This window comes from Nelumbo lutea, chromosome 3, assembly GCF_056320005.1.
Source record: "Nelumbo lutea isolate HS-2025 chromosome 3, American lotus-T2T, whole genome shotgun sequence".
Taxonomy (NCBI): Eukaryota; Viridiplantae; Streptophyta; class Magnoliopsida; order Proteales; family Nelumbonaceae; genus Nelumbo; species Nelumbo lutea.
Window position 1 is genome coordinate 95,205,848 of NC_142686.1, and position 12,408 is coordinate 95,218,255.

The window sequence follows — 12,408 nt, forward strand, 5'->3', positions numbered from 1 at the left end:
AGACCCGAGCTCCTCCCAATGGACCTCGGGTCACTCCCAAGTAAGAACGCACCGATTCTTCTTCGGACGCCCCGAGGCACAAAGACCTCGGGTCGGCTAGCTTGGCATAATCGGCTGTAGGCAACCGATTACTCAAAGGATAGCCCAGCTCAGGGTAATTCGTAGGAGAACAACTCGGTGTACCATAGGAGGGCTTCCTGCCCGACCGCCGTACCTGACAAGCCTGAGAACAGCAGACATGTCCCCTTGCCACGCCTGCCACCTTTAGAAAGGCGTCCCACACCTGACAGACACGTACCCTGCACGACGGCCCCGCGTGTGCCACCTCAGCCCTGCCTGTAACGGCTGTGGCAAACTGACAGTGGCGGTTATGCCTGCCCTGCCAGGAGTCAGAGGGTCCAGAGCAACAGAATTCAGTCATAAGGAGATTATTCTCAAGCAACAAGGTATCTAGAATGACTAGCGCAACTTGGCACTCTTAGTTTTCATTCTCCTTCAGCTTCTTGCACACAGTACTAACTTAAGCATCGGAGCGTTCCGGCTGGGAAACCCCCACCCCGGGAGTTCTTACTCTTTCCTCTCGTTTCAGACACCTCTCAGGAGCAACGCGAGCGCCAGGTAGGAGTGACCGGATTGAGCTACATCAATAACATAAGTATTTTTTATTATATGTAATAGTGTTGACCGTGCTTATTTGAGAAAGTCCGAGACTAGCCCGAAAAATAGTCAGGTTTGGTATTTAAAGCCCAAGCCTAAGCCCGTGGGCCTAAAATTATGTCCAATCCCAAAAAAATAGCGAGTTGGGTCGAATCGGCAAGTATACTTTCCAAACGGTCTTTTGGTCTTTGTAGCTTTTAAGAAGATCTTTGAAAAAAATTGAAACCAAACGGTCTTTGGTCTTCGAAGATCTATTTATGAAAGTTCATCAGTCTTTTGAGGTCTTGAGCTTTTAGAAGATCTTCCTAAAAAGACTTGCCAAAGATAAGTATCACATGGTAGAAATTCTCTCCCACCTTCACATTGGAAAATTTTAATTCATCTATCAAATATCTTTTCAACACGCTTCTTAAACCATAGAAAATGGAGCGAGGTTCAGATTTATGTATCATGGGAAATATCCAGTAAAAACAACTAATATCATCAATAAAAGAAATGTAAAACCGAAATCCATTAGTACAGGCCCTAGGAGCTGGTCCCCAAACATCACAAGGAGCTCCTCTTAATACAAATAGTAAATAGTAACTGATGACTTAATTGACAAGAATCACATAATAATAAAGAAGATGAAACCGTAAGTAGGTGATGTGAATGAAGAACATAAGAGGTAATCTGATTAAAGGATGGCCTTATCTGCGATGCCATACATCAGCACTTAACGCATTCACCAACGAAGGTGCCATGTGTGAGAGACTTATTCTCTGGACGAAGTGACTGAAGAGAAGTTAATCGAAACTCATAAACACCATTCTTACTCTGCCCTGGGAGCAAAATCTGCTTGATTTGTTGGTCCTTCACAAATACCTCAGAGGGGTGACACTCAAGGAACGCATCGTTATCAGCTGAAAATTTAGCAATAGAGAGTAAGTTCAATGAGATGGCTGGAACATGTAGTATGTCTTTCAGATATAAGGGTCTAGAGGCAAAAGAAACAGTAGAAGAACCACAATGCCGACATGACCTACCACAGTAGTTGTAGTAGTTGTTAGTGCCGTCATAGTCAGAGTGAAATTACGACTTCACCAAGTCGAAGGTCAAACGGTGAGTGGCACCAGAAGGTTCACGGGCCATGCCGACACGACCTACTACAATAGTTGTTGCGGCCTCAGCAGCCATAGCAGTGACAATCACAATAGAATATGCATACTTGCTCTATTCATTTTTCGCTTTGATGAGTTGCACTTCCTCGGGAGGAGGATAATTTTAGGGAAACGGAGGCACTGTATAAGCAGATTCAACTTTAAAATGAGGAAGTAGAGGGATGTAGGTGTTTCTCTTTCCCAAACCATTTCTTCTTAGATTTACTGCTTTCTTCATCTTTCTTCTCCTTGGATTATGGGCTGAAAGCTTTCTTCATTGCAACAAACCAGTTTCCTTTCTTCCCTATCTCCTTTTCATTCCTCAACTCGATCTGCTAATGAAATTGAAGATCTTTGTAAAATATCTTTAGGTCTTGTTCTCTATCTATGTTTCTCTTTCCCTCTGCAGAACGAGAAGAGAAAAAGACTAGACCTTACAAGCATCTGTGAGGGAGAAAATCCAAATCTTGCCAAGAAAATTTCAACGACCAGAAATGGATAATAACAGCTGGTGTCAACACCCGATTTTTGTTTCGTCCTCTACCTGAACCCCCCAACTCGCTCTCGAACACCAATCAAACTGACTCTGCGGAAACCTAGAGAATCCAAAGAACCCGAATCTCAACCCCCAAATCCCTAAAATACATAGTTTAACCCACCTAATACCCTTAAAGCCAAAAAATACCCCTGCTTCCAAATTTCAAAAATACCCTCCACCCAAATTATCAAAATACCCTTTCTTCCACACTCCAAAATACCCCTTACCCAAATTACCAAAATACCATTTTTTTCTAAATTCCTAAAACACCCCTTATGTAGGAAAAGGCTCATGAAGAAAATGTCGCAATTCATCAAGATTATGCTGATCTCAAAACAACCATAGATGATTATGTCGCTAATGCCTCTGATGTCATAGCTCGAATGGAGCAATAGATCGAACATCTAGAGTCTGTTTTGAGGAGAATGGGTGTAGACCTATCATGTTTCCCCCTCCCCTGAACTATATACTTTCAATTCTCCATTTTCTTCTTTTTTTGTAGTTAGTCTCGCAAGGAATACATTTGGTTTATACTGAATTGATGTTTACCTATGCAGGAAAAGCTCAAAAACTTCCTTTGTTTTTTTTTTTTATTTTTATCAATCGAGTTATGTGACCCTTTCATTTTCCACTTATTCAACTTATGATAAAAAGCAAAATGATACTCTTACAAATAAAAAAACAAAAAAATATAATAATAATAATAATTATTATTATTATTATTATTATTATTATTAAAATAATAGTAAAAAAGGGGAAAGAGAAAAAAAGGGGGAAAGGGAATAGAAAATTTTAGGGGGAAGGATTTGCAAAAGAAGATACCATTATTAACCAAGTTGCATCTGTAGGAGAATATCATTGGGAATCCTAAGTCCGTGACTGAGTGTATAATAACCAGATCAGTTGCGCGAGCCATGGTTCAAGAATCACACAAGATTGAGGGCACTATCGCTCCTCCACCTGGAGATTTGGCTACTTCGCTAGACTTAAGGATATCGGACTCGGTCCCATATACTGAGTAACTCAAACTTCGGGAAAAGCTGGAGGATGTAATAGACCAGTTTGCAGCCTTTCACGAAGAGCATACTCAATCAAAACCACCTCCTCCTCCAACAAGTCAGAACACCCAACCACAAGCATCGAGATCCTCTCCCACCTTCACACCTCCAAACAAATCAACTGCTTTCCCACCTTTCACATCCTCTGCATTCTCGACATCTAGCACACCCAATACTATCTTTACACCCCCCTCCCTTTGTGTTCATTGCTTCATCACACCAACCTCTACCTCAACCAACCTTTAGCTTTCTAGAGCAGTCCTACTACCAACCTCCACCCCAACTAGCCTTTAGTTGTTCGGAGCAGTCCTACTACCAATCTCTACCCCAACCAACCTTTAACTTTCTAGAGCAGTCTTATTGTCAGCCCTTCCTAACCCTGTTCGACGAGGACAGTCCCAAGCCTACTATTACACCACCCCCTCCTATGTCCTAGACCACTTGGAAAGATGATATGAAAAATTTAAAGGAAGAAGTGAGATAAGTGAAGGGAGTGCATAATTTGGGAATCACTGACTTCAAAGAGTTATGTTTATACCCAGATGCCAAATTGCATGAGAAGTTCAAGATACCTGATTTTGAGAAGTACGATGAGAAGGGATGCCCGTAGATGTACTTGAAGATATTCTATAGAGATATGTTCTAGTATGGATCTAATGAGAGGCTTTTAATCCAAATGTTTCGGAAAAAGTATGACCAGGAGTACCAAGACATGGTTTGCTAATTTGGAAGAGAACAAGAAGAAGTCATGGAGAAAGGTATCTGATGCTTTTATGGATCAATTCTCCTATAGTATGGAGCTGGTCCCAAACCGAGCAAAACTTGAATTGATGAATCAGAAGTCAAGGGAGTCATTTCTAGACTATGCTTATCGATGGTGCGAAGTAGCAGCCAAACTATGTCATCCCTTATCTAAAGAAGAACTGGTTCAGACCTTTATCAAAACACTAAAGGTCCTGTATCACACACTATTGATGGCCCAACCATTAAGGGACTTTAGCAATGTTGTCAAGGGTGCTACGAGGATAGAAGAATCATTGCGTCATAGGCGCATGAACCCAGTGATAGCTGAAGCAGGAAACACACCTAATTCTATCCATGGACCAAGGAGACCTTTACCCAAACCTAAAATGGAGACTGAGATACATGCAATTTCTACCTATGGAACTCCTCTTACCACTGCCTTTCCCCGAACCAACTTCGTAGCCACTGTCCAGCCCAACCCTCCACCAGTTAGACCACCTCTCTTAGTAAATCCCCCGCCTCAACCACAAACACCTTGTCCTACAGTACCTTATCAACCCATACCTCTAGTAACCCCCCAATTTCCTCCTCCCAGGTACCATAATGTACCTCCTGTTGCTTATCCTCCAATTGCTCCTCCTCATCCCCGTAGGGAAAAGCGAGAGCTTACTCAAATACCTTACCCATACTCCCAACTGCTGCCCACCTTGGTCTAGGAAGGATACTTGCAATTGTTGAAATGGAGGCCACTCGCAAAACCCAATCCAAGGAATTATGATGAGAATGTGTATTGCACATTTTACCAGGGACTTGGTCACACTAAAGATCGTTGCTAGCTATTAAAATTTGTTGTCCAAGACATGATTAATCAACACTTGATTAACTTTAATCCGGTACCAGACCATCCTATGCAGCAAGGCATGGGAATAACATAGAATCCTCTGCTTGACCACAGAGCCGGTCATAGCTCATCCATTAACCTCATAGAATCTAGGGAGGGAATCTTTATTAATTTTTGTCCCGAGCCATCCAGTGGCCCAGCTTGACTCTTTCCCTTTGCCCGGAAACCGATCCTTCCTAGTAGCACCAAACTGTCCACCTCTCAAGCCTATTAACTTTCCACCACCAAACCCTTTTCTCATCCTTTCTCTTGGATTGAATTACCAGCATACTGACCGGGTCCCTAGGAATTATTCGATGGAGCCTATAGTGGCACACACACAAGGCCCCTTGGAGGGAGAGTGTGGGGCTTTGCAGTGGTTAGGGAGGATCATGCCCTTGAGGACTGACAAAGGAAAAGCGAAAGTAGGGGAAACTTGGGATGTCTGTAGGGCTATAGAAAGTCTAAATACAATGTGAAGGATTCTCGGTGGGATGAAGACGAATAAGAAAGCACGCTTTCTCGTTTCTTCATCGAAGGTTTTGGGAGAAACTTTGGTGATCTTCTGCCGCAGGCCCCGATTCATATCTTCATTGACTCCAAGCGACCATTTTAAGGATCAGAGTTTGGATGTGTGAGGTTTGTGAGCAAACTCTGGCGAGCGTCACTTGCAAAGCCGATGTGGTTGCTCTCCACCCAGTGTGGGATCGTTTCAATTGGATGCAGTGAGGAAGAGAAAGGGAGAGAGAATGACTTAAGGGCAAAACAGACATTATAACCTCTTTTCTAATGATCTAAGTTTATCTAACCATCACTGTAATTGTCCGAAAGAGTAGGGATAGCGGAAGACAGTAGGAATATAGTTGGCAAATTAGCTAAACCATATGAATAATTTAAAAAATTATTATATTTTTAGTATTTATGAATTTCTTGTTTATAAAAAGTCTAGGCCTTCATTGATTGGCCAATGAAAAACAAGCGTTTTTAACGGATGAATTTTGATTGGCGAATAAAAGTCAAGTCGTCTTTTTCCGTTAAAATATTCTCAAAGTCAACCATATATAGGAAACCTCTCTCTCACAGACAGTCAGTCTCCTCCGGTCTCTCTCTCTGTGCCAGGAAACACACTCCCTCTTACCCTCTTATATTGCTCGCAGTCACCATTTCATGCGCAAAGAGAATACAGGAAAAATGAAACCCATATCAAAGCTTCCTCGTTCGTTAGCGTTTGCCTTTCTTCATACATGGATTTTCTTATTCTATCTGGTCGATTTATCTGAAGCCCAACCAAAGACGGACCCGAATGAAGGTACCTATTGCATCTCTCTCTCTCTGGTTCGTGCAACCTAGGAAAGAGACTTAAATCTTTTAAGCTCACAATCTCACATTCATGTTGGGCTAGATTTAACCAAATGATCTTACTGTCTTGATGATTACTTATTTATTTGCGATTAGATCTCACCCATTTATGGGCTCTTCTATAAAGTTCAATCTTAGATCTGAATCATTTTAAGGTGTCTCGATTTTTTTTGACGCCCAGATGTCTTGATTAGATCTTAACCATTTTACTCTTTTTGGATGCTTTCTTATTTGATTATTAGGCTGTGTTTGGTTTCAAATATCACTGTTTTCTTATTTATTAGTGTTTTATTTTATTTATTTTACTTTATTAATGACTAAATATTACATTTTTTTTTGGTAAATATCACTTAAATATTAGTAAATATATAAAATTAGGCTATAGTTATAATTAAATTAATCTATAGTTAATTTTTCAAGCCACAATTAAATTAATCTAAGCCTAAACTCAAGGTTTAAGACTTTGGATTAGACTTGAATTGATCCTCATCTTGATCCAACCCACCAAAGTTGCACACACACTGACATTCGTAATTGGACTAAACCAAACTGAGTGCAACCTATACATGCATTATTTTTGGGCTTTTTTAACTACTTTTAGATAAGCACTTATTTGTATTTGCAAAATAAGCCTGAAATAAGTGCTTCTTTTAAAAACCAAACTGAGTGCTTATTGGCTTATCCAATAAGCACTTATTTGTATTTGGAAAATAAGCCTGAAATAAGTTCTTCTTTTAAAAATAAGTTCTTATTGGATAAGCCCAAATTCTGGGCTTATTTTTAAGTTCTTATTTCCTTTCTGGCCTATCTTGGCCCGCCTGTCATTTTAAAAAATACCTATACTACCCCTATTTAAAATAAGTGCTTTTTCACCAAACGCTCATAAGTGCTTATTAGAATAAGCAAATGTTTTTAAGCACTTATTTTTTCAATAAGCACTTCCAAACTTGGCCTAATAGTTTTTAAGGTTGCTTGGATTAGCCCAACCCACACCTAAAGTGTAATAATATTTGTCTAGGCCTAGAACTACATAGAATTGCTTGTGCTAATTATAAAACTATGATTTTTTATAAATTAAATTTTTTATTTAATTTTAGTCTATTTAAAAAATATAACATTTTATATTTGTTAATGTAAAATTTGTTATCTAAATATTATAATAATATTTACTATATATATATATATATATATATATATATATATATATATATATTCTAGGTTGAGCTTAGGGGTTTCTTAGCTTGGGCCCAATTTTCTAGGGATCGTCATTGGACTTTGAAAGTTTAATACCTGATTAGACTTTGAATCCAACTATTCTAGATTTGGATGTTAAAACTTGCATCTAATTAATAATTCGATTATATGCGGATTTAACCTCATCCAATTTGATTAAAATCCACGTCTAATAAAAAACTATATATACATAATAGATATTATGCATATGCATTTATTATATATATATATATTAAAGGAAGGCTTTTAAGCTATAACCCCTACTATTTAGACAAGTGGCCTTTTCATTTTCTAGAAAGCTAGACACGTGGCAATTTTTGATAAATTCTTGCTAAAGCTCACAACCCACTAATATGCTACAACCCTCCCATCATTCAAACACATGGCCTTCTCATTTTTCTAGAAAGCTAGACATGTGGCATTTTCTGAGAATTTGCTGATAAAGCTCACAACCAGCTACCACCATTTTCAATCCATTCCTAAAAAATGCAGAAAATGCAAAATTGGTTATTCATAACCACTTTTGCCTACATTCTATCAATCTTAGTTAATCATTAACCCTCTACGTATCGTAACAAAAGAAAACTATCCATATTTTAATAATTATTGAAAAACTATTTTTTGAAATAAATATTTCTTGAAATTTTAATAAATATTTTAAATATTAATAAATATAAATTTAACATTATTGATTCTCATACTTAGTACGAGGTCTAGAAATTTCATAATTGTATGTTGATGCAGATATAGCTGAAGTCCAATCTGTTTATATACCTACAACCCATATTATGTGTGAGCTTGGTGTAGATTTGGGCTACACCTAGCTCGAAAGAAAATAGTTTCTTGAGCTTGAAAATTTGTAGGTCTAGTTGGGTTAGGCTAAGTTATAAATGATTTATTACATTTTATCATTATTTTTAATTATCCTATCAATACTAGTTTTTATTATTACTTAGTTTTTAATAGTTTCTAGATAAAATTTGCTAAAATTTAACATTTTTATTAATTTTAGTAATTTTTTATTAATTTTATATCCCTATTATTTGCATTATGTGTGGGCTTGGTGTAAATCTAAGCTAGACCTAGCTTAGAAGAAAATAGTTGCTTGAGCCCATAAATTTGTAGGTGTAGTTAGGTTGGGCTAAGTTATAAATTATCATCCCTAAGTAGGAGTCTTATGATATTTCTAATTGGGTCTATTAGTTTTATTATTTCAATTAATTTTTATTTAGAATACAAATGGTTTATTTTATTATTTTTCATAAACTTTTTATGTTTCATTATTAATTTTTATTATCATATTAATATTAATTATCCTTAAAATTTTAAATAGAATTAAACTATATTTTAGTTTTTTTAATTTATGAACTACTAATTTTTATTAATTTCTTAACTTTTATTAGTTGCTAGATAAAAACGTGCTAAAATTTAATATTATATATTACTATTATTACCATTATTATTCTATATTCTAAACTTTTGTTAATTTTATTATTATTATTATTATTACTATTATTATTATTATTATTATAATTATTCTTCATTTGAGTGATAAAATGGGTTCTACATTTTAAACTTTTATTAATTTTTATTTTATATCATTTTAATGGGTCCTCTATTTTATATAAGTCTTTTATATAGTATGTGCATTGTGCAAAGTGTAGGTTTCAAATCATAAAAATTATTAATTTAATTATTAATTAATTAATTAAAAATGCATTAATACAAAATTATCTAATAAAATAAAAAGAATAAACAAAACAAAATACAACATTAGAACACATGTTCTATGTGCAGTAAATCTAATCCATGTTTAAATCATAATATTATTAAAACTATTAATTAATATTTTTTTTGCATTTAAATTTCTTATTTCATTAGTCTTTGTTAAGTTTGATTTTTAAGTGGGATTGATATGTTTTTAATTAGCATTTTAAGGAAATCAAAGATAAATGTATTTTAATTTTTACTAAGTAATGTTAATAGTTGATATTTTTAAAATGATATTTTATTTTTGTAGTATGTACACTATAGACAATAAAGGTCTTAAACTCATACAAATTATTAAATTTACTAATTTTATTAATTAATTTAAAATATATTAATATAAATTTATCCAATAAAATAAATAAAATAAAAGGAATAAATAAAACAAAATACCACATGGGTTCCATGTGCACGCACCAACCTCACGACATGGGTTCTCAAGCAGTCGCTGATGATATTCTTCAATCTCCACAGTGTAGTTAGAAAATTTGTTTGTTTTTCTATAAGGAGGGAGAGAGAGAGAGAGAGAAAAGGATTGAAAGTATCACCACAGCCACAGGTTGAGTGTTCGGGACGAAGAGCAGTGCCTTCCAAAATAATAGGAAAAAGTAGATGAAAATAAATCTTGTTTGATACATGTGAGAAAGTTTCACGTGTACAGGACAAGTGTTGTACTGTTATCTAATTGGAGGGTCTCGTTGGAAGCGGCAACACGCTGTGCACGAAAGGCAGCCAAATTTTTTCCGCATGCCTGTGATCTCACTTGTGTTCGTACGGTTTTTAATTATGTTAGGAAATTTGAAATTGAGACCGCAATACACTGTCGATGTATTTTCTGATCTACCTTTTAGAGTGATGAGGTTGATGCTGGTGGTACAGTGAGCGCTTTAAACGCCATTTTGCGAAGATGGGGAATCTCACCCCAACCTTCCAACTCCTCTCACCAATGGTATACGACTGGAGATCCCTGTAGTGGTGCTGCCCTCGCAAAAGACGCTGGTATCATTGATGATGAAACTTTCAACTCGGGGATTATATGCGATTGCAATTACCACGATGGTTCTACTTGTCATATTATACGCCTGTACGTGTTCTCTCTCACGCCGTCATTTTTATTGTTATATATGCAGCTACTGCGTTGGGAAAATGAAAAGAGAAATTCACTTATGTTGTTTGTTTTCCCAGAAAAGTAATGGGGATGGGGATGGAAGGGGAAATTCCAAACGAGCTCCTCAACTTGACTTACCTCGTATATCTGTATGGTTTCTTCTTCTCCCTTCTACAAGTCGTTTTCAATTTTTATGTGGTTAAATTCTTCTCTCTTTTCTTTTCTTTGATGAGAATTTCATGTGCTTGAATTGAATTGAACTTTTTAAATATGCTCAAAATACCCTTTTAACATGAATCATCATGTATTGATTTTTTCTCTGCAAATCGTATTCCATATTTTGAATAATGTAATTCAAGGAAGATGTAGAAGTTCTATGTTCAATCTCTGCTTGCATGGAAAGGGCGCCTATCATAACACAGCGCTGCATTTCATCCTAGACTCTGGTTGCATTTGCCATTCTAGACTAATATTAGTCCTTAAAATTTAGGGAATGCCAAATGCAGCCTAAGGGTGTTTTTGGTTATCATGGTGATTAACAATTTGTATAAGTGCGTGGCTTTAATGGTTGCCGATTGTCCCAAAATTGTGATGTGGATGTCAATAAGATGAACAGTAAAGGATTACATTATGGGCCGAAGAGCCTTTATTATGATAGGCGCCCTTATTATATTATGAATATTTACAAGTAAGCCCTATGAGTTAAATGAATTTACCAGAAAGCCCTTATGGGCCAAAAGGATTACAAGAAAGCCCTCATATGGCTGATAGAGAAAAAAATGAAGTAATAAAAGATACAATGCAGCAGGGGCTATAATATAGAATACATCAAAACTCTCCACACTCCCCCTCAAATTTGTAAAGAGATTGGGCCGAATGGGCCCTAACAACCTCTCTTGTAGTATCTTTTATTTTATGTTGATGGGCCACACTTAATGGGCCTGTTATTTATTCTTGTTTTATTTTCTTTATGTAACTGCCATGCTGGCCGCCCACTTGAGGGCATTCTTGTCATCATCAAATTTTTAGATCTTAATAAAATAGGGTTAGAGGAGAATGGAGAATTATTCGACTCCTTCTTCTCTTATCTCTTCTCTTCGACATCTTCTTCTCTTGTACAATTATTCAGACCTGTTTTATTCTGCTAATCACTAAGTTTAATCTTGATTTTAGAAGACTGATTTACATCTTGGTATCAGAGCGGGTTTAGTTCCTCTTCCTTCTTTCTCTTCGTTCCTGTACACTCTAAAATCAAGAGTGTATGGAGAGATAGGTTCTCTATAGTATTGAAAATCACTTGCCTAGTTGGTAGAAGGATTTGGAGAGTTTAGTTCTGGCTGGATTTTGCCAAGAAGTGATGCTGTTCTGCTGCTGCCCGAAACCCTAGCCGACTAGAGATTTTCGAGGTTACCAGGAAAGGTGAAGCTCGGGTGTGGCGCTCTGTGCTTGGAAGGTGTCTTGTGACTGGTAAAGGAGGACGGTTCAGGTTTGGAAGAGTTTGGGTTAGTCTGGTAGGTGCGGCAGCATCTTCTCTCTTCCTCTCATCTGCTGGATGGAGCAAAACCCTAGTTTTTCAAGCACCCGAGTTCTGGTTTGACTCCAAGTAAGTTTACATAGTCAAAATTTCTGTTCTTTGATTTCCGTTTGATTAATGGAGACATACGGAAGTGAGTTCAAGCAAGTGCCGGTTTCTAGACCTGCCTCAGTAGATTCTGTTTTGACTGGTGTTACCACAATTAAGCTAGATGGGACGAACTATCTTGCTTGGGCACAGTCTATAAAAATCTATGTTTGTAGTAGAGGAAAACTCGGGTATCTCACAGGCACTAAGGTGAAACCCGAAGAGACAGACCCTGAATTTGAAAAATGGATGCAAGAGAATTATACTGTATAGTTAGTCAACTCTATGCAACCCCATATAAGCC

The 12,408-nt window shown here is 36.9% G+C and overlaps 1 protein-coding gene and 1 long non-coding RNA gene across 4 annotated transcripts in view; one reads left to right on the top strand and one right to left on the bottom strand.

The window, feature by feature from the left end:
- Positions 1 to 1,115: 1,115 nt before the first annotated feature.
- Positions 1,116 to 2,403, bottom strand: LOC148866993 (uncharacterized). Its single transcript, XR_016110622.1, has 2 exons — positions 1,683 to 2,403; positions 1,116 to 1,559 (listed from the first exon to the last, which is right to left on the bottom strand). It is a non-coding gene; the product is annotated as an uncharacterized LOC148866993 (long non-coding RNA).
- A 3,734-nt stretch (positions 2,404 to 6,137) lies between these two features.
- Positions 6,138 to 12,408, top strand: part of LOC148866994 (putative LRR receptor-like serine/threonine-protein kinase At1g56140) — a 151,422-nt gene continuing 145,151 nt past the window's right edge. For all 3 annotated transcript variants that reach the window (XR_016110621.1, XM_088980597.1, XM_088980598.1), the window contains exons 1-3: positions 6,138 to 6,325; positions 10,255 to 10,459; positions 10,561 to 10,632. Coding sequence is in view for 2 of the 3 variants with exons in the window: in XM_088980597.1 (XP_088836723.1) it covers positions 6,184 to 6,325; positions 10,255 to 10,459; positions 10,561 to 10,632 (419 nt within the window). In the remaining variant the exon portion in view is untranslated. The remainder of the gene's footprint in view (positions 6,326 to 10,254; positions 10,460 to 10,560; positions 10,633 to 12,408) is intronic.